Below are 24244 nucleotides of genomic sequence, written 5' to 3'. Positions count from 1 at the left end.
TTAATTAACTTGAATGTTGAATAATAATACTGTATTATATTATAATTATTAATTAGACACCTAGTACCTATCTATTTATTTATTTATTTATTATCATCAATGACACATTGACACAGCGTAAACACTTTAATAATAATAAGTATATTATGTATATGTACAATATTAAAATATAATATAATAACGTTCATAATTCACTTAAAAATTAAAATATTTTCTTCTCCTCTTCGGCACCGTCTTTTCCGAAGCAGCAGCCGACAACAGCCGGTGCCTTTGTATCTATAATTTTCTATTATAAGTCTACTTATTTTTGTTCTCTCCTGTTATCATATAATATACTTTTTATTGCAACAATTACCTCATACATTTAAATAAATTAGATCAAATTTCTCACTACTATCATATTTAAGTTCTACGCTAAGATAGATTATAACGTAGGTAAAGCTATTTTGTACAAAAAATACTATAGATAATTGTTTTTATTTCATAATTTCTTAGAATCTTTTGCTAACATAATAATATGAGCAATGTGCCGGTATTAATTGAAATACTATACAGTAACCAAGTCACCAACTATCGATACCTACTGAGATTTGTAAATAATATTAATTCTTAGAAACTCTGACGGCTAGCATGTACAAAATGTACGAACACAGTGAACAATAGGTGCCTACATAAAAGTAAAATCGCTTATAACTACCACCTGTTGACCTTTTTGTAAATATGCCTTCTTTTTAGTGGTATCGACAACATTGCTGGGACTGCGATTGTTCATTACTTTGATACATTTTGTAAACACGCATAATACAAGCGTAATCACCAATGTTTAATTTAATTGTTCGTGTTTTTATTTCCATCAATATTGGATCTCCATCATGTCGAGAACTCGAGACGAAAATAAAATAATAAAAATTACAACGCGGTTGAACTGATAATAAAGTCTTTTGGAAAATGTTTATCATTAAAGTTAGACGTTAGTGATTAAGAAAAAATAAAGGTGATAAAAGTAATAGATTTTTGTATAATGATATTATGTGGGTCCAAAACTTGGATTTCAATGTATACTCAGTGCCTCTTAAAAATATTTCACATTCGTGTATTGTAAAATCTAGCAGTTAACTTGAAAAATCTAGATTTATATTTATTAGATAAAAAATAGAATTAAAAAATAATATAACACTCGATGCCGGTTAATTTGATAACTGTCAAATGAAAAATCTTAAGATTTATTTAAATTCTGAAGACTTTTAGGCCGAGTTTCTAAACAAATAATCATCCGTGGGTACCAGCGATGATCAACTTTTATGAACTTTTGATCGATCTCTGAGTTTTTTAGGTCCTTAATAATCATATATATATATATATATATATATATTTACACGTTTATTTTGTTTATAATAACATAATAGAGTCGCGATCGACTTGTTGGTTACTGCTGGTCTATATTGTACTAAGCTTTTACAGATTTTCAATAATCGAGCATTAAAAAAGAGACTTCCTTGAGTTATTATTATAAAAAACATGTTTCAATCGATGTTGTTAATCTATTGCGGCATAATGATAATGTTATATTGTTGACCGTAGGACATAGACATTCGGATAGAATTTGAGGCTGATTTAGCTTTCCAGAAAATACTGCAGCTTATTGAGCAATAATGCACGATCAGATTCAGTGGCGTATACAAGGGGGGACGTGGGGGTCAGATCCCCTCCCCATTGGCATTATTATTTTTTTGTTTTTGCTTAGAATACATAGTATGCACTATGAACTAATAACTATAATGTAGTATTTTGTTATATTATGGATTATGATCAATTAAGCTATTGAATTTTAACAATTTTGTCAAAACTGAATACCATTATAATTTTGTTTTGGTTTATTTATATCAAAGTAATGTTAATTTGGTCGAAATGGTCGATGACGACTATGATTATTATGATTATACTTTATTATAATTTATAGCTTATCTTATGGTGTTTGATGTGAATTTTGAATCAATTAAAATTATATTTATTGTTTCTTCTAGTTAAATATTTTACTACTTAAGTAAAAAGGTTTGAGATTGAGAGGGTGAGGGATTTTCTAATTTTCCCCTCCTATTTAGCTATGTCGTTTTCTATTTTTGACCCCCCCCCCCTTCAAAAATAATGTCTACGCCACTGATCAGATTGTAACATTTGTAACTTATAATCTGTTTATTGGTGATGTTATAGTAAACTGTTAAATATATATAATAGTGTGATGATATACAAAATACATCCAATTATTTAAACCTACGAAAAATAAGATTCTTATAGCAATATATTAATTGTATTCTTCTTGCTATGCACATTACACGAATGTGCCTAAATATGCCCGTATAGCAATTGATGATTACGTTAATAAATTATCAAAATTATTAAGCTCTATTATTTTTTAATAGCTTAAGAAAAACACCTAAATTTCAGTCTAAATTATTAAGCAACTGTTAGTAGTAATATGATGTTAGTAATATTTATTCAGCTTTTTAAAACTTTTTAAAACACGATTTCATATAATAGTATGTAAAATATTGTTATTATTTATCATTATTATTATTCTTATATAGTTGTATAGACCTTTAGGATGGTGTTGTACGATTGAGAACGTTCTTACCTGTTAACTTTTATGCAACGTTGCCGCATTAATTAAAAATAGAAATAAAAAAGTTGAAAATTTAATAAACTTTTAACTAAAAAATCATATTTAAACTCTAAAATTGAAAAAGAACACATCATTGTAAAATCAATACTTACATTTATCTCTTATTTGTCAGTTTAAAACTTTAAGTACTTATTTCCAGTTAATTTTAGATATCTCATGATGTACTTGGCTTGTTAAAACTGTTTATACAAATTAATTATTTTCCTATTAAACAATAGGCACATAAAAATCGTTATGTATGTGTGCACAACTATAAAAAAAAATGCAAAATCATAAGTAACATTTCCTAAAAGATAAACGGCAACGTTGCTCGAAAAATCGTTCTCAATCGTTTGATTATAAGGTACAAAATATTGTTTCTTTGATCTGTCGACAATCATCGATTGCACCGAATTTGGGACACTACATGTTTAATATTGCACCATTTAAAATAAAATTAAAATTATACAGAAATTATTTTTTTATTAAAAATAAAATACAAAAACTGTTTTAGCATAATTTTTATAATTTTAATCTTTTCTTTTTATGTAATTTATAATTTTTTAATACCAAAACACCACAAAATTATCAAGTTGTACGGCCTTACTTTTATAATTTTACTGAATACCATTTAATTGAAATGTCTTGAATGTAAATTTTTACTCTTCTATCTAAAAGAATAAAATAAAAATAAAAAAAATGTATAACTATCTATTTTATAGATTTTCATTTTTATTACCTTATTTTTGCTTTTTATAAGTAATTAATACGTGTATTCATAGAAATCCAGATCATTGTATTGTTATTTATTTTGTTTTTTTTTTTTTGAGTGTAAATTTAGGTTAAGTTTATTTAGTTAAGTTAAGTAATTTATAATTTGTTCAAATTTGTAGCAAAAGCTTAACAATTTAGTACAAGGATCTTATAAGGTTCTTATTGAAACCTAAAAATGGACGTGGTACACTCGACACCTATTATAGAGTGGTGAAATTGTTACTTGTTCAATTTTTTTATTTTAAAACCAATAATCACTTAAATTTATAAAAAAAATAATAAATATGCATCTTTAATAGAATTGATGCTTGTATTGATTATTAATTGTTATATGTAAATACAGATAATTTATACCATACCTACCTATACTACCCATTAATATTAACTTGATAATTAAAGATAGTTGGTTAGTATAATATGTATAGGTATAAATTATTACTATAATATTAGTTAGTTTGACAATGGTAGTATAATATTAAGGTGTCATGTTTTTTAATATGACACTTTAAGTAAATTAAAAATAAATTTATTTCAAATATATTGATCAACGATCAACGGATATCATTCGTAATATTATATTGAAACCAATTTGTTAAATTAACAATTATAATTTCACACTGTTTAGGTTTACCGTTAATTGGCCAAACATTTGAGACATATGAAGAGAGTTTTAAGTTAAACGCAGAATATCAAAGTAATTCAATTTAAATATAATATTTTATATTTTATTTATGTAAAATTTATATTGTATATCTTATAATAATTTAATAATGAGTAATATCTAATATAATTATCTAATATCTATGTTAAAATGTAATTAGTAAATAAAGTAAATATGCTAATGAGCTTTTTAATTGATTTTAGTTTGATTGATTAAATATATAGAATATAATATATATATATATATTCATTATATATATATGTATATTTAATATTAATACATAAATACCAAATTCAATAGCCAGCTGTTAATACTATACTATACTAATTTTTCTAATCTACTGTTTAGTATAATACGTAGTTTCTTTGTAATTTATAAAATGTATATTATATGCATTATGCATTTAAAAAAAAAAACTAAATTATATTCCTGACTGAAATACATATTTTAATTAAATTATGTAATATTAAATTAAGTTGAAGTTAAATCAAAAAAGAAAAAAGTTTCATTAGTAGAATATTTATAACAACTTTATACTTGTTTATATTTTTTACTGTGGAAATAAGAATTGTTTAACTTTAGGAAAAAACATCCACCAACTTAATAAGGAAGAATACACTGTATTAATGAATAGTAAGTAGTTTTATATGTTGAGGTATATTTTGTTAGAATATTTTTTATTACTGTAATTATTATTATCATTAAAATTATGATGCATTTTTATGCCTACGGAAACATGTTTCATATTTTTTATGCGAATAATTAAATTGTTGAAATAATATAATATTAGTTATTATAGTTATTTGATATACACTATTTTTTTTATTGTGTTTATAAATACAATTAAAATACTTACTTAAAGACTATTAAAGCGTAATTAAAGGGAGATGAGGGAAGTAGATCTCTAGAGCCTTATATTACTAATACTTTGCAGTATTTATAATTAAATAGTAACCCAACTATAATATTTTAATATAATTATACATAATTGTATCCTTAATAGAGTTAAAGGTTTTGGTTTTGGAAGTGATAAAGTTTACATAGTTTTCTACTCAAAAATGTAATGCCCCCTCCAAGGAAAATTTCAAATTACGCAACTGTAATTCAAGTATTGTTAAGTATACTTAAAATAAATAAGTATGTAGGTATGGTGCATATACATTTAACTCTGAATGAGATAAAAATTAATTTTAAAACTAAACTCTAATAATTGGTTTCAATTTTCAAGTATCAAATTCAAATTTTAAATTTCTATATATTCTAATACACAGTAAGAATATTATGTTGAATTTAATATTATTTTTCTTTAAGGTATACCCAGAATAAATGATACACTTGAAGACGTCAATAAAAGAAATAGTTATGATGTTGAACAAGGTACAACAAGGTACAACAACAAGATACAACAAGGTAATAAGGTTTTTCAAATTTGATAAATTTTTTAATCATTATACTGAAAGTTTACATGCATGTTGTAGATTTGTAGGTATTTAATCACTAATATATATTCACTTTTGATTTTTAATTTTTAAATGCATTAAAATTTATAAATATGAATAGGTAGTTACTCAATAAATATCTTATATTTATGTTAATTTTTTTTGGCCCTTATTTTAATATTGAAGAGTTAACTAAAAATTAAAATTTTATTAAAAATATACAAATAATAAGAAAATAGAAATTCTAGGTAGTTTTGTATTTTTTATGAGCTTATTGAATTTAAGTAATAAACTTTTAAAAAATGTAACGCTAGCAGTACCAAAATAACGAATAAAAAGAGATAAAAATAGAGTAAACATAATAAATGTATCAACTGCGTCAAAATCGAAGGTAAAAACAATAAAATAAAATATGTAATTTATAAAAGTTATTCATAAATTATTATTGTGCTGAATAATATTTTGAGGTGTGTAATGGAGTAAATGCATATTACGTTAGCATAACATAGGTATAGGTATATATGTGTTTGAATAGGTTATACATTTTGTTGAAAAGGTGTATTTTTGTGTGCTTAAGTTTTTGAAGCAACCACATTTTGGCTATTAGTTATACTTATTTTTAATTATGTACAAAAAAAATCCGGAAAACAATTAATTTATTTTTACTTTTTTTATTGCGAGTGGCCAGCGATTGACTCTCCATAGTCTCGAAGTTCACTCAAAATTCATTTGGTTTAACCCTGTGACCAACTTTAGGTGGTTTCGTATAACAAATCGAAGGATATTTTTGTTTTTTATTTTGTCCGAGCGCAGCGCAGCGAGCGATTGGCAACGCGGTCATCATGGGAGGGAATTAGAAGAGATATCGAATAATGTAATTATTAAATTTTGTTAAAAATCGAATATTTATCTGTGTTTGATATAATAATTGTCTTGTTTATAATTTTGAGACATTTTAATGAATAAAACACGTCGTATGTAGTGCAATATACAATAATTTTAAAATGTTATAACTTAAAAACTAATAATTTCCTACTCATTTTAGCATCATCGTTCTAAATTCGTTAAAACGACTCTTTTTTAAAAAAAAAAATTGAAAAAAGGATCAAAGGTTAAAGTTATCTTGTTTCTGAAAAATATATTTAATTTTTTGATAATGGTTAGTGTAGGAAGTAGGTATTTTTGGTATATCATTAAAAGTAAGTAAATAGCCAAAATGTGGTTACTTTAAAAAACTTATAAGTGTGCAAAAGCACAATTTTTCAAAGAAGTTTTTGTTATTTTTACTGAGGAGACCATGATATTTTAAAAATTAATTGATTTCTGTTTTTTTTTTGTATAATTTTCGTAATAAAAAAGAGCGACAATTTTTTCAAAAACTTTCAAATTTAATGCCTTAAAACACACATGAAAAAAAAATTGAAAAATCAGTTTGGGCCATAAACTAAATTTAATATTTTTGGCAATGAAGCTTTTATTCATTATAATTTTGTAGTAAAGATCAAGTAAATTTTTATCGAAATCTATCCAGTAGTTTTTGCATGATGCGTGCACAAAAGCAAACCTCTATCATTTTATTTATATAAATTAATTTTTCCTTTTTTATCGTCCTCCATTTTGTTTTTGTTGATAACGAACGTTGACAACATGGACAAAACTAAGAAGAAGGCTAAATCAACCAAGCCGAAGCTTGCGGGATCGAATATGAATGTCTCAGAGAATGAATGTACTGGTGTCAACCGTCGAATGATTGTCGGGAACGACACCCCTCGTTACAAGTATCACCGATTCAAACACATTGCTATACACCTTAATGACACAAAATAATATGCTTATGGAATTGTTAAAACTACAACAAAGTAAAACTTTGAATGAAGTAACAAGTGCCCTTGATTTTAATAAAACTATACTAGTTTTTAATGGGTTAAGCATAGGCTGCTTAGCTTTCAACTGGTTACAAACGGTTAATAGCGTAGCTAACTTCCATCGCTAGCCTGACAACTTTAATTTGCAATCGATCCGTTTGAACTTGGAAGGCCCAGCCAGGTATTGGTTTATATCACGTAATATAAAAAAATAGTTAGATTTCGAAAATCAGTTATGTAAGACGTTTGTCGGTATGGTTATGTCAGCTGACCGGTGGAAATATATGTCAAGACGTGTAAAACTGCGCAGCGCGAAGGTAATGGAATATTTTCACGAGAAAAGAAAGTGAGTTTGTGTACGTTGGTGGGAGACGGTTGGACTGCCGTTTTATGAAACAAAATTACAAATATTGGAAGGCGTATACTTGAGGGATCTATGTGTTTATCGGTTGGGCCGAAGTCATGTGAATTCGTACGAACGGCTTGGTGACGTAATCGGATATGAACGGCTCGATGCGTCCCGTGCCACCCGTATCCGTCAGATTTTGGGAAATAAAGAAAGTTCCTTATAAAAAATACACAACCCTTAGCAACAAGGTAATACAGTTAAATATAAGAAAGACATTGGTAACCCGACAATAGAAGTTAGAACATACCAATATGAAATCGATAGAAATCATTTAATTAAAACATCAAGGACAATTTCAGCATAAGAGAGTTGCTACCTACAATAGAAGGCAATTCATGAAAAAACTATCTTTGAAATTTTGAAGAAATTCAAGTAACTTAAAAAAAAAAATTCGGTAAGCAATTTGATTGTGCCCAATGCCCACATAACTTTATATTAATATAATTATTCATTAGCTCAAATATGTATATAATTCAGTGCAGTTGATCAACACTGACAATAATTATGTATGAGTTGGACATCAAATACATAAACTTAAACATAGTTTCTGAATCTTAATCACATTATTCAATTATATTATATTGTGATATTATAATTATATCTATTAATCTGAAGGTTATTTTTAAAAATGTTATGTTGATTTTGCTGTAAAATTTATTCGTTCAAAATTTTAAACCTTGAAAACTTAAATCAATTAAATTCTGAGTAGGTGATAATTAATATATGCTGATAAAATTATAGTTAACACGCATACATATGAGTATATGACTAAACAAAATAAATGTATATGAATTTCTGTAAAAGAAATCAGTTTTATTCATAAAATATATAGTTTTAACATATTTTATTATTTTTATTAAATTTTTATATATATTAAGTCAAAATATTTCAAACATATTAAAATTCTAACCAATTAGTTTTTTCGAATTTTTAGTTAGTTCTAAATAAAAATGTGTTTTTAGATTTACTAATTATTTTAGCATTCTCTAAATTTTATCATGCCAGAGTAGATACCAGTTAATCATCTTTTCGGCTTTATAGTCGGTCGTTTTTTTTTTAAATTTAAGTTGTGTTTTTAGAATTTGAAGACAGCAAGGGAAAAGGTGAATACAGTAAGTTATTTAATTTATTTATTATTTATACATTATTTTATAGAACATAATAAAATAATACAAAATAACATTTCTTATATTGTAATGAATATAAAAAATAATAATATTATTTTAACATTCTCAAAATTTTAATATGCCAAGGTAGATACTAGCTAAACATCTTATTGGTTTCATAGTCAGTTGTTTTTTTTTAAATTAAATTTGTTTTTTTAGAATTACAACAATATAGTGAGATCATTTTCAAGCAATTAAAAATTCGTAAGTTATTTAATTTATTACTTATTAATAAAATATTGTAATCATAATAATTCACAACATTATAGCACTCGGTAATTTTTTTAATTTTAATTTTTATGTTATGTTATGTTACGCCATTTATTATTATTAACTCGGTTTTGTTATTATAAAGTTAAATTAATAATATAATAATAGGAGCGGTTGTTTATGCGTTTTTCTTGATTTTTAATTAAGCTCAAATTTGTGGACTAAAATGGAATAATTTCTTGATCTATAAATATTTTATCGTTTCAATACGAGTACAGGTATAAGTACAACACAATATTTATTCGTAAGACACGCATTGACTTTCGATGAATTTCTTAATCACTTTCTACAAGGCTTGCTTATCAACTTCGATGATGATGACCCGGTAAATTTTTCGTTTGAGATTCAAATAAGTTTGCAGTTTGAACGACACATAGTGAAGTTAATGAGTTGGTTGGGATATTTTCACGAAGTAATGTAATAATCTACCCCCCCCCTCCCCCAGTAGTGTGACAGGTGTTTCACACTTAAACTTTAATTGATAGTGAAACCACACATATCAAATATAAAGTATTTCTTTTAAATTAAAATTGATAAATAGTAAACTTAAAAGCTACGTTGTTTATGTTTTATGTGACACTCTTTAGATTTATCAATTTGATTTTCTACAATTTTTACTCGCTTGATTATATTTGAAACATTTTGTTTCAAATTAAGATTTTTTGAAAATACCGATTTCAAAGAATATATATATATATATACTCATATCATATTATATTATCCAATATTCAGTAAAATAACCAAAACAGAAAATTTTATACCGCCCGTGAAGTCCCAGTTTCTTGACTATTAAAATTAATTAGATTGTTGAGTATAAATCAAATACTATAATACGTATATTATGTATGTAACTTATCATCTTATGATGAGTATGTATTTGAATTTAGTTGTATTTCATGTTTATATACTCGTGGTATAGTGTAGACTCTACACTCTATACAGTAAATTTTGTTCAAGATGAAGAAAACATTAATTTAAAAATCGTTGCGACTCTACGTAATTTTGTTTCAAAAATCTTTGCTATTTATGGAGCTTTTTCGCATTGTACTTGTTTATTGTGTAATATTTTAGAAAAATATTACCAATGGTTTTTAGTGTTATTAGCATATTATTATAAATAACATATTAAAAATCCCAATGTCTAACGGTAAATTGTCTTCAATTCCTCTTTGAACATCTAACAACAAATTGTTTTTTGTTAACTAACAAAAAAAAAAAATTTTTCATACGAATATTTGAATTTTATTCTATATGAATTTATTCTGCTGTCATCCCACTAATATATTAACAATAAATCATTTCAAGAAGTTATAAACAAGTATAAACCAAAATATTTCAGATGAATCAACTTAAATTGTTATTGAACGATATGCATCACTGACGACGACTTTCGTGTGTCAGATTTTTTTGTTTACATATTCTCTGGACTTCTCACATTGAAATTATCAACATTTTCTGTCAGTATTCAACTTATAATGAACATAGAATAACATAGATTTGCGTAAATATATAATTCCGTATGTTCTGAATTGAGACAAATACTTTTGGTCACTTTTTTATCGATTTTAAATGAAAATATTTAATTCAAATAATTGTAACTGCAAAATATTGTAGTATTAAGCCTGAGGAAAAAATGATTAAGTAGTTTTAAACTTTAAGTCAAAAATAAATGTTATTAAAAATGTTATTTAAATGTTATGTTATTATGTTATGTCCTGTTTTTAATTTGTGATTCCCAGTATACTTACATGATAGCATGATAACTTTTGTAATTAGCATGTTTTTATGTTTGAACTAAAAATTAAGTGGAATTAGTGTACTTAAGTATTTATTAACTTTCCCCCTCTTCATTATAGAAAGAATATTTTTCATAATTTTCATATAAAAATGTATCATGTAACTAGAATTTATTTTTACGAACTAATGAATTATGTACGGAAACACTATCTGTTACCTATTTGTTCACAAATACCATTTTATAATTTAATCACCCCCCCCCCCCCCATGTCTATAGACATAACAGAAAATACTTAAAATTTAATTTTTTCTTGTATCAATACTTTGTTGTGTACTATAATAACGCTAACGATAAGTTTACTAAATACAAATAAAAACTATCCAAAGGATAATTAATATTATTAACCGTAGTATAAAAAAAATTACAGCACACCACAGAAATGAATAATAAAGAAAATTAATAATCACAATACAACATGTGAGGTTGTAGGCGTCTGCCTACTGTATAAAATAACTGTCGAATAATAATAATAATATGTAATGGAACATTTAAACGATTTCAGCAATATATTTATTTTCTTAAATTATAAAACTCGAAGTAGTTCACCCATTTCTCTATTGGGGCACTTATTGTACTAAGTGCAGTTCCGAAAACAGAATTAAGATAGCGCTCCGTTAGCCGTGGCTCACCGTTACCAAAAAGATAATATTATTTACTGATTAATGATATATTGGAACTAATAGCAACCATCTATAAACAAAAATGTCCATCGTAAATCTCACAATATCTGTTTGAGCACCTCCTGGGGTTGGGTCTATCTTCTGCTCATAGGTTTAATATATCTCTGTACCAAATTTGTTCGCAATCAGTCCAGCCGTTTAAGAATGTATAAAGGACAGATAGAAATCCATTTTTATATAGGTACTTCTGACCATGTGATTATTGTTAAAAAAAACATTCATTATTTCAAAAATTAAAAAGATATTTCCAAGTAGGTACCAACAGATTTTATCAAATAATGTAAGATACTTAGAGAAAACAAAACACAAACAATTATTTTGAACAAATTGTATGGTAGAGTTTTGTTTTGATGTCTTATATATATAAATAAGAGAACAGTATTCTAAATAAGAACAAAAAAGGGAATAAAATACAATTTTCAAGGGAATAAGATCCATAAATGAGCTACAAGTGAGCTTAATAAAACCCGACTTACGCATAGCTTTATTTTAATTATCTCTGCGTGAGGAGAAAAATTAATTTAAATTCTAAATCCTTAAATTGCGAAACAAGCTTGATATATTTTTGTTCGAGGGGGCTGCTGAGTTGTTGCTAATCTACTATATGTAATTTTTGCCCTTCATTTTTAACCCTAACTGGTTCCCAACGCACATAATAAATTACTTTTACTTACGATTTTTTTTCACCTTGAGAACACTGGAACAGTATCAGCACCATTACAAAAGTAATCACATATCTATATTAAAGATTAAGACAAGGATAACTTACAATCAGAAAATGACCTGCGTTATAAGTGTCGTGAATTCCTCTGTAGTATATATATGAGCACCAATTACTTCCTTCAGATGGGTTTTTCCGCTTTTTAAGACAGCCTCCCATATACGACCAGTGTGGGCTTCGGGTGGATTAAAATGCCATGTGCATGGTACACGACCATATAAGATCTGTTGATTAAAATCTTCGTCAAATAATCGTTTTAATTGTTTAGCAACACCTACATAATTTGTACCGCAATCCGTTTATAGGCTGTTTGAAGTACCACGTCACGCAATAAATCTGTCTAATGTTTACTATCTTCACCAACATATATACAAATACGGCTAAATAAATTTTATTAGTACAAGCCTCGCGACCTCGACTTTCACGAACCATGAAAGGCCCGCCATAATCGATTCCCACGTTAAAAAATGGTCAGTTTGTGATAACTCTGGTAGCCGGAAGGTTCCTAATCTTTTATGGTTGTGAGTTAATACATCTGAACTAGATGACGGGAATACACGAGTAGGTAAAATTACGGATCGTTGCACGACCTGATATAATCCAAAATTTTTGATGTATCATCGAAATGTAACGTGCCACGTACGAGCAACAGAAAGATGTAGTATCGAGTGGATTGATTTAAAAAAATGAAAACTGTTGAATTATTTCTAAGTGTTTTATTTCGACAAAAATATTCTATGTCCAATTAATTCAATTAATTAAATAAATTAAACTCTGAAAAATATTCTAAGTCCAAATAATAAGATTATATTGAACTGGGTGACGTGAAGGTGCTGCTCTAACTCTGGTGGATCACTTCTGAAATGTGCCTATTCAGGGCCCCCTTATATATCATCCAGAGACTCCAGGAGTACCTGCAGGTCCCTGCTGGTCCGTGCGCGTGTATCCGCTTCTTCCCACGCCTCTGCATCATCCGCGCGACGTCGTGCGTCAATCAAATATTCATATCATTTTATCGGGTGGTAATTACATACCTATAATATTTTACCGGGTGACAAGCATACGTGCGATGATCTGTCTTTGACCTCGAACGATGCCGCCACATAATATAATTGTTTATAATATAATATTGTCGATGCGGCCAGTGTTCTCACGCCGCTCCGCCACCATTGATGATTGTTATGTTAATGTGTTAATCGTTCACGGTTAAGAAAATCTGTACTTGATCACCTGATCACTTTTAGAATCCAATTATAAGAATAATTGTTACACCTGTTTGTTGCATCCCCGACGTTTTGGTTATTGTTGGCTACGGTATGTAGTAATTTATATATTATATTTAATATAAGTATCAGAGCTCGTTGTAGAAAGGACTAATCACGACTCTCCGTGTAACGAGATATGATGGAAATGTCGCACAACTAACTCGGTAAAATGTGTTTTTTGAGCAAGAAAATTAGTTACTTCGCATTCTTCATATACATTGAATTACTTTCTGAAATAGTACAAATTGTCCGCGGTTTTCATTTTTTGTGGATGACCGTACAAAGTGTCCTATAACCAGTAAAAATGGACCTAGAGCGCCAATTGGGTCGTAGTCCTGATGTTTTCCAATACTTTGCATCGTTGGGAAACAACGTCTAACAGGCTGTTCAATGATGGTATTTCTGAATGCGAAATGCTAGCTTCGTATAATCTTATGGTTTTAATATCGAGTACCCGCGAACCGATATAAAATAATAAAAATCGTTCTTGCAGAATGTATTGGCAAATGTAGCGAGATACTTCGTAGATTCCTTTTTAATAAAAATTATTTTTTAAGAGGGGAAATCACGAATAATCGATCAATATGTCCTGTCACCAATAAACGATTATTTTCGAACGTTTCTTGTAGAGTCTTCCGCGCGATATTGTAATTGCTAGACGTTGATGGGATGAACTTGACAATTGCCAAAGGCAGACCCGATAATGATGATTTAAAAAAACGAAATCGTCCAATATTCGAAATGAACTGGTTGTTAAGTACAAGTTAATAGAACAGATCAAGAAAGGAGCACCATTGGACTACGTCCCTATCAAACATTGTCAATTCAATTTTGAATAATGCTATTGTAGTACCCGCAAGAGTGCCATTATATTGACGCACCATGAAAATTATTCCGCTTAGACGTTGGACGTATTGTTTCAGCATTCATTTGAATACGTCCAACTAATTCTTCAACCTCGTCTGTAATTAACAGGTCTGAGTCATTGAAGTTGTTCTGCAATCCCGAATCCAACATACTCAAGTCAATACTTCTTGTTGCTATTCTTCAAATTGATTCAAGTATTAGTCGAGTGATACATAGCGTGCCATAGCGATAAGGTTACTAAATACAAATAAAAACTAACCAATTGATAATTAATAATATTAATGGATCGTAGTATAAAAAAAAATTACAGCACGACACAGAAATGAATAACAAAGAAAATTAATAATCACAATACCTACAATGTGTGGGAGTGTAGGTGACTACCTACGATATGAAATAAATGTTTAATAATAATAATATTATATTAATATGTAATAGAACATTTGAGCGATATCATTAATATATATATATGTATTTATATGCAGAGTGTTCCCCATATTTTTTTTTGAGAGTATACTAAATCATCAAAAACCAAAATATAAACATTTAGAATACATTACAAATATTTTTATTATTGGTTATATAAGAGTAAAGCCAGTAAAGAGCGTGTTAATAATATGTAAACAATTTTAAATAGATTTTTTACATATCCTCTTTAAATAATTATACCTCGTCAATCTTTATAAATACTAAAAAATAAAGAGTATGACTTTTTCAGTCATAAATAATTGACGTAAATATGGTAAAATTACTTAATTAAATTAATTTTGTTTTTTCCTTTGTATATGATTTGAGTGTATGCACTATATTTATAATTTTGACATTTTGTAAAAATATCTTGAGAGTTAAAATCACAAATCAATTGAGACTTGAGTGCATACTCAGTATACCCATATTATTGAAAAAAAATCTTGAGAGTATACGGCGTATATGTAGTATACCCTATGGGAACACCCCTGTTTATATGTATTTAATAATTTGGGATTCCAATAACGTTAGATATAGCGTCACGGTCAAGGTATTTAGGTTGCCACAAATTAAATGTAACGCAGTTGTGTGTGCCCGAAAAGGCGTCGTTATTTATTTAAAAAAAAAAAAAAACAAAGAGAAACTAAATAAATATTTTTGTACAATAAATAAAATGCTTAATAAAAGGTTTACAAAAAGCAACAATAAAATATTTATATTTGAACGGGGAACAAGACACGTGCGTGACGTCGGCCGTCCGAAAAGTGGAGATTATAACCGAATACTGCGTAGGCTGTCGGTTATGGGAATAATGTCAGTAGGTGGCGTTGTGACGATTTGGTGACGTAGTAGCCCACGGACTAAGATTAACAGGAGTGGAAACGAACCTTTATCATTTGAACAAGATCTGTTACGCAAAGTCAATGAGCGATTGTGGCGCTGTCTGGTGTTATAAAATTAAACAAATCACTGAAATACTAAATACAGTTCATAAGTATAAAATAAATATCTTATTATAACAAGTAACATGTAAGCATTGTTTTATTCTGTGATGTAAGGTTTGTACACATTGACTAGGAGATGGCGCCACAATCGCTCGTTGACTTTCCGTAACAGATGTGGATCTTTTCATTATATTGTGCAGTATTGTTCGTTTCCAGTCCTGTTAATCTTAGTCCGTGTAGTAGCCACAATAATAATGATATCAATTGCGATAACAGTTGATAATAGTGTATCAATGTGATGATAATAACGCGTTACCATGACCGTCTGGACCACGGAGTGTGAATCCTGCCGTGCCGACCGTCTTGAAAATAGATCCTGAAATGAACACGGCTGTCCACATCAACAATTCTGTTTACGGAGGGGTGATATTTTATATAACAAAATTTCGTACCATACAATAACTGGAGTATGAGAAATTTTACTGCACCTGTGTGTAGAAAAATAAGACGCAATTAGCCAAAGAACACTTTCGTATTAAAAAACAATTCACGTCACATGGAGTGCCTGCGCACAACAAAATACTGAAAGAAAACGCGTGGGAAATAATGTGCCACCGATAGCAAAACATGGCAACCTGACGCAATGCGTAAGAAATAACACTATATACGGACCGCGGCGATGGGATGGAATCGACAACAACTGAATTCATAGACAACGACATCGCGGCTGTAGGTCCCCGTGTCCGGCGGCCGGTTTCGAGTGACCGACGACGGGGAGTGGGGTTTCTTCGGAATATCCCATGCCCTATCGCCCAGATATTATAAGTCTCGAGGATAAAAATAAACATTGGTTGCCGCCAGAATTGGCACCAAACAACTTTGTATGGTGTTTGCATGATTATTTCTAAAATTTGTAAGCGACTACTCCATCCACAAATTAAAAATAAATTTTTGACTTTTGTGGTCAAGGGGAGAGAGAGGTACATTCAGATTATATTATAACACGCTGACACTAACATGTTAATTTACTACTGTAAAAAAATACTCATATCCATTATACATTTGTGATGAAGTATATTTTTAAACTACAAATCAAATGACAACTACAACATAGTATTATTTTATAGTATATTTAATAACTATATAAGATTAAAATTTATTTTCCAGGATATCCTCAAATATATGAAACTTATTATGAGTATAGTAGAAGGCTGAAAGAAAACAGTATGTATAATTTAAGTACAATAATTACTATAATTATTTATACAATATTAGATGTATACAAAAATGAAAAGAATGAAAGTAGGTAACTGCTCTGTTGTCATTGAATTAGTCACCGTAATGTACTATTTTACCATAAATTGCTTATTCGTAGGTACATGATATACAATTAATTTAAATGTTAAAAAGATAGGTATCATTATATATTTAAAGTACTATAATATACCTAAAAAAAAGTTTTTAATCCTCATGAATGGTATTTTTGAATTACAACAAAATAAATAAAAAAAAATTTTTTTCGTTTAAATATCTAACTTATTTCAAATTTCTAACACTGGACAAAAATGAATAAATTTATTAACCTTGGAAAAAACATAAAATTATTATTAAATTTTGTGACAATAAAATATAATTGATCTCATTTTCTGATTGGGAAATTTATTTATATTTACAAGTAATACTGTAGGTAATGTTTTATGATAGAAAAAGTACGAAATATAATTTTGTGTTTGTAAATGTTTAACATGGTTAATGTTCGAATGTATACTTGGGAACATGTAACTACTTAATACTTATATTCTATTAGTTTTTACCACTCGAAGTAAGAAGTTGCTGGAGAAACCAAACGTCGCATTCTTTTCGTTATACACATTGTTTATTTATACCCTGACATAAGAAAATATTTGTGAAATTATGCTTAATACTTTTCTTAAAAATTTTTGCTTATAATATTTTATTAGAAAACTTGTATTAAATTTAAAAATTATAAAAATACTCATTATTATTATTTTTTTTTATGTTTAGAGCTAGAGCCTCTTGGAAAAGAATTTGTCAATTGGTTAAAGATGTGTAAGATAATTTTACTTTTTTTTTCTTAAAATTTTATATTACGCCATCTGTTCTTATAATAAGAACAATAAGATTAAGTGATAAGAGAAAATAAAATAGACAGAAAAGACAGAGAGAGTAGAGAAGAGACCTCCTCCAATCGGAGGTACTTCAATCATTGATGATTTTTAAGGTTCTGGTGAGGTTCATAGAAAAACTAAAATTTAGGTTTCGGTTTAAAAAAAAAACCAATAATTCTGGTTTTGGTTCTTATAAAATGAAAATTACGTTTCCTGTTTAGGTTTTATACTTAGAAAAATGTAGTTCTATTTCGTATAAGTAGTCAATTTCAATACTCAATTGTTATCAGTTATGATTGGTCAATAACAACCTCACCCTGACATCATATTGTGAGACCTACTGGTGTATATTGAGTAATAAATAAAAACTTATTTTTGTTGGAAATTACATAATTAATTGTTACCACGATTTAAGATAGTATAGTTGCCTATCGACTTGAGATAAGATGAACCATAAAGTGAAACTCGCTTTTTTTTCTACAGCAGCGCTCCATGTGGACAAAATAGTATAACTACCAATCGGAAAATTACATTTTTTATCGCTCAGCATACCGACCGCACTTATTTGTGCCGATGCGATAAACTTGTCCACATAGTCTTCATTTTCTCCACTATAAGTGCTACGTTCTAAAAAACAGCTGATTGCTATGTTTCATATTGGTGATCATAAGATAAGGCATTATTCTATTGTCGATAGGCAACCATACTATCTTAAATCGTAATTGTTACATAGAAATATTTATACTTAATGCCTCAGACATCTAAACTGTATATAGATACAAGAATGATTATTTTTGAATATTATTAATCCTCGTAATATTAATAATAAATAATAATAATAATAATCATAATTAGGGCCCAGATTTATATGCTCTAAAAACTTCAGAATTATTCACTAAAAATATGCATTTATGCTCATATTTTGTACAAATATGACCGATGAAATAAAAATTATGCAGAAAAAATCGAATAAAAAAAAGTATTTTATTCATGGTTCATGGAAATCTACTCAATAACACATTACTACATTACTACTTACCCCGGTAGATCTGAAATAAGATAATGATTTAAGAAAACTTTTTCGTCATATTCTTAGATTTTTAACGATATTTCTAACCTAACCTAACCTAACCTTTTTTTTTTTTTTTTTTTCCTGGTTGAACCGAAGACCGGGAGGGGACTGCTTTCGCATTACTTCCTCCCGGCCGCCATCGTTTATTAGAAATCAAGTAAATGTAACAGATATTTGACAATTAATAATATATGACCATTTTAGTCCCTTAGGGGCGCACATTTAAACTGGTGATTTTAACAAAATAAAATAAAAAGACATATTGGCTTATGGCCCGATTTTTGTGTTGTTTGATCCCTTGGACCGGCTGTGCTGCTCGCCATCCTTGGGGTCACGTTCATTTTTCTCGGCCCGGCTCGTTAGCCCGCCCGCCTCGCGTCTCGTTCTGCTCCTTCCTCCTCGTGCTGGTGTGGGTGGTGGAGTCTCGCCGTTGTTGATTACCAGTTTACCTTCTGTTGGCTTCGCCTGATCGCTCGGGCCGTCGTTTCGCGGTCGGAAGAGCCTCGCCGCGGCGTCGTTCGCGCACCTTTTCCCGTCCCCTATCGCGATCACCCAGGCGGTTACCAGCCGCGCTGTGGGCGTCCTACTACTGCTACGGCCCATGCCTGTCGTCATGGGGGGCAGTTTCGGATGAGCGGTACAGATGGTACGGATGGGGCGCCGGTCGGGACCCCGTGTTCCGGTTGACTTTGGGAAGAGCTTCGGCTTGGTGTCGGGGATGGAGGGCGGTGTTGGCCCTCTCTGGTCGCTGGTGTTGACCGCCGGTGTTGGTTTGTCCAGTTTCCATCTGTGCCTACCCCGTTGGTTGGCCGGAACCGGAGTTCCGTTTCCAGTCAGCACCACGTGGAGGTGGGGGTAGGACTCTGCCGACCAACCTTTTTTTTTTTTTTTTTTTTTTTTTATGACTGAATCGCAGCCAGGGAGGGAAGAAGGTTTCCCCAGTACTGCCTCCCTGACCGCATCGTTTATTCGAGGAATAAATGCACACAGTATACAGTAATATCAGATTACAACATATTAAGGTAACACACATTCTGGGGGCCTCTAACCACCCTGATTGGCCGTTCGGCCTACAAACAAGTAAACTTAACTAATTTATTTACATCTTCACAATTGGCGCTGCCGCTGTCTCTCCAACTCCTCTTTTTCCGCGAGTATGGTCTCCACCATCCGCATGAACAGCTCCTTGTGCCTGACAGAAGCGGCCATTAACAATCTCCTCATGGATGGTTCTTCCGGGAGCTCCTGTAAAGCAGGACCACACAGGAGGTATTGCACGACTTCAGGACCAACTGGTTTTCTAATCTCTGCTGCTACATCCACTCTCGCTGCATCCCAAAATGGACAGTTGAACACTGTATGTTCAGCGTCGTCGAATACATCCGGGCAGTGTACACAGCCCGGGTTGGTGGCTCTATTTTTCCTCCACAGGTAGGCCTGAAAGCAGCCATGGCCAGTTAGGGCCTGGGCCATGTGGTAGCTGACTTCCCTAGGTCCTTGAGTCCACCATCTTCGTAAATCTTCAGTTCCGCTGACAGGATTTCTCCTTCCTTCTTGAGGGCAGCTGCTCGCTTGCGCACAGCTGCTTGCACCGTAACCGGCGGTATCCTTGCGAGGACTAACGCAGCCATGTCCGACACCGACCTGTAGCATCTCGCTACTCTGAGAGCAGCGCATCTCTGACTCTGGAGCATGATGTTCCGATGCTTAGCTACTTTCTGCACCTCGTCCGCCCAGACAGTGGCACCGTACAGCAGGCAGCTGTGAACAACGCTCATCAGCAGGCTGCGTTTGCACTGGGCTGGGCCACCTATGTTGGGCAATAGTCTGCCAAGCGCGGAGGCTGCTTTTCTCGCTCCCGTCGACACCGACTCAGCATGAGTGCCGAAGGATAGGCGAGTGTCCAATTGGACGCCTAGATACCTTACCGCTCTTTTAACTGCTACAGGGCACCCTTCAATATACAACGCAGGATCTCGGTAAGTATGTTTCTTCGTCAGTACTACACATTCGGACTTTTCTGGGGCGAGACGCAGTCCGTTTCCGGCCATCCACTCGCAAATTGTGTTGCGAGCAGGGTTCACTAGCTCCTCGACCAGTTCTGCGTTATGGGCCACCACAACCACCGCCACGTCGTCGGCGAACGCGACGAGTTTGATTCCATCCGGCATAGGGAGCCTGAGCACGCCATCATAAACCAGGTTCCACAGTGTTGGACCTAGCACTGAGCCCTGTGGTACTCCACAGGTTACGGGGAGGCGGTCGTTCTCGCCGACTATCAGTTCCCTGTTGTCCATGTATGATCTTAGGATGTTGATGATGTAGTCCGGAGTCGCACAGCGACGAAGAGCCGCATCGATTAGTTGCCACGGGGCCGTATTGAAGGCGTTTTTAACATCAATAGTCACCAGTACACACAGATCTCTGTTTTGGACTGCGCCGCTGCCCGCAGCCCTGGCTGCGCACAGGACTTGCTGTATGGCATCCATAGTGGACCTCGACCGCCTAAAACCAAACTGTAGATTGCTCAATGCGCCAACGCTGTCTATGTGCGAGGTTAGCCTCTCCAGGAGCAGCCTCTCCAAAACCTTACCGGAGCCGTCCAATAAACTAATTGGACGATAGCTCGACGGTTCATTACTCGGTTTTCCTTTGCCCTTGTGCAATAACACCAACTTGGCACATTTCCATGGCTTGGGGAAAAACCCCTCCAGTAGGCAGGCGTTGTAGCAGTCTGCAAACACTTCCGGGAACTTCTTGAAGGTTGTTTTGATGATCTCATTCGGGATGAGATCAGGTCCAGGTGCCTTGCCCATAGGCAGCTTGTTGACAGCCCTCGCCACTTCATCTGTGGTAAATAGTGGAATCCCTCGCGGCGCCTCGGGTAGTGTGACAAGTATGGCTGACTCGCCGCTTGTTGTGGGTATGCTTCCCCAATTCGTCATTGGCAATGGAGGGAATAGACCTCGAGCCACACTAATTCTGGATAAGCAGTCCAATGTCGGTGTTCGGCGGCCTAGCCTCTTGGTCACCAACCTGTAGGGGACTCCCCAACGGTCATTGTCTACTGAACGGCACAGCTCCGACCAGCTTCTCTTCTGTGCTTTGCGGATCTCCGTTTTGAGATTAGTTCTTGCTTTTTTGTACGCTTCGAGTTCGGCCTCCCGGGTTCCCCTCCCCGATCTACGGCCCGCGCGCTGGTATGCTCTCCTCGTTGAGATTGCAGTCTTGCGGAGCGCAGCGATGTTTTCACTCCACCAGTGGACAGCCCTCCTTGCCTCGAACACCGCCTGTGTGGCATGGAGGCATCGCACGTGGCAGAGAGCATGGCCCCGAGTCGCTCGGCGTGCTCCGAGGCAAGAGCTACAGGTGAGGGTAAGCATGGCGGACCAGAGAGTTCGAGGAACAATTTAGCTGCCGCCGGGTTGAATTTCCTAATTGCCCAACCCGGTGCCCTAACTATCGTGGTCTGACGCGTGGTATCCGGCATTGCTCGTGGAGAGACTTGGTATTCTATGTACAGGTGATCACTTGCTGAGTAGGTGTCCTCCAGAACCGACCATTCAGTGACTAGCTGACGGCCGCGAGAGGGAAAGCGTTCCAGCGTAACATCAATGATTGAGGCTGCATTGGCCCGTCTGAAGGTGGGTCTAGAACCGACGTTGCATACTGTTAGACCCAGCGACGTGGCGAAGTCCGACAGCATAGCTCCTCTGGGATCTAGCCTCATTGATCCCCATTCCGGGGAGTGAGAATTGAAATCCCCTGCGATGACCAGGTTCGCTGTTGATCCTGGTTGTTGCGCAATCGACATTTCCAGTCCGCCCAGGAACAGGTCGTACTCTCTAGTTGAGCAATTGGGAGTGCAGTAGCAGCTGTACAGCAGTAACTCTCCCAGCCGCACCCAGACAAAGCCTACGCTCGCTCCTTGATCCTCGAATGTCACGTCGGAGGAGTTTGGTGCAAACACAGCGCATTTACTGTCCAGGCTTCCGACCCAATGGTCGGAGTCGCCCATCGGCCGGTTGTACTCGGACAGGACTGCAATTCGCGATCTACGCTCAGCCATCGTCTGTAGGAGTAGCTGTTGGGCCATCCAACTGTTGTTCAAGTTGACTTGGATGACTCCAATCCCCTTGATCGCGCTCATTTCTGAGATGGAGCCTCCGCCGCCAGGGACTTGGCTAAAGCACTAACTGCGGTATTGGCCGCGTTGCAGGCAACTATCTTGTGTCCTGACTCACCACAACGTCTGCAGCTTCCTGACCTGTCAGGGCCAGAGCACTCTTTCGCTATGTGGCCGGGGCAGAGGCATCGGAAGCAGCTAGGCTTCTGGTCAGCCAACTTAACGCGGAAGCTAATCATTCCAACGCGGATACGTCCAGAGCTAAGTAGTACACTTGCGGTTCCGGCTGGTAACAAAACCAGCGCCGACTGGGAGCCCCCGAATCTCCTCCTGAGGTTGATGACCTTCAGTTGCTCCAATGGAACACCGGTGGTGGCGGCCGTAGCCTGAGCCACCTCATCAGAGGTTGACCACTGGTCAAGGTCCCTGACCTCAACTTTGATTTTCTGCTGTATCGCCCGCACCTCAACTTCGGGGCCCGCGGAGCGGGAGATCTCGGAACGCACCGCGTCGAGCCGCCCTTGGTCGCCTCTGACTTCGATGAGTAGGCCACCTGATTTTGCCTGTCTCATGCCGATGATGGAGTCACCGATAATTTCCCGATCGACGCCCCCACGAATCTTCCTGGCTAATGCCGGTAACTCGTCCGCCTTAACCTCCACCAGTAGTGCCGGCGGGCGAGATCGAACCTTGCGATTCAGGGTCCTTCCCTGGACTATGGTTGCCACGTCTCCGGGCAAGTCTCCGGGCAAGTCTTCGGGCATAGTCGGCTTTTGCGAGATTTTCTTCTTCCTCTTCACAACTTCAGTCCAGTTAGGACCTGGCTGATTCGTGGGACACTGTTCAGGGGGGGGGGGGGGCGTCCCACCAACACGGTGACTGAGTCCCCACATTCTTTTTCTTGATTGCAGCTGGTGCCGCGACCACAATC

The 24244-nt window shown here is 33.5% G+C and overlaps 1 protein-coding gene across 4 annotated transcripts in view; it reads left to right on the top strand.

Annotated features, from left to right (window-relative positions):
- Positions 1 to 24244, top strand: part of LOC114121906 (uncharacterized) — a 106804-nt gene that overhangs the window by 536 nt on the left and 82024 nt on the right. For all 4 annotated transcript variants that reach the window (XM_050199103.1, XM_050199102.1, XM_050199104.1 and 1 more), the window contains exons 3-9: positions 4059 to 4127; positions 4677 to 4727; positions 5406 to 5504; positions 8887 to 8919; positions 9133 to 9177; positions 17154 to 17210; positions 18012 to 18056. In XM_050199103.1, coding sequence (XP_050055060.1) covers positions 4059 to 4127; positions 4677 to 4727; positions 5406 to 5504; positions 8887 to 8919; positions 9133 to 9177; positions 17154 to 17210; positions 18012 to 18056 — 399 coding nt within the window. The remainder of the gene's footprint in view (positions 1 to 4058; positions 4128 to 4676; positions 4728 to 5405; positions 5505 to 8886; positions 8920 to 9132; positions 9178 to 17153; positions 17211 to 18011; positions 18057 to 24244) is intronic.

This window comes from Aphis gossypii, chromosome 2, assembly GCF_020184175.1.
Source record: "Aphis gossypii isolate Hap1 chromosome 2, ASM2018417v2, whole genome shotgun sequence".
NCBI classification, from domain to species: Eukaryota; Metazoa; Arthropoda; class Insecta; order Hemiptera; family Aphididae; genus Aphis; species Aphis gossypii.
This window is presented reverse-complemented; position numbering and strand designations above follow the sequence as displayed.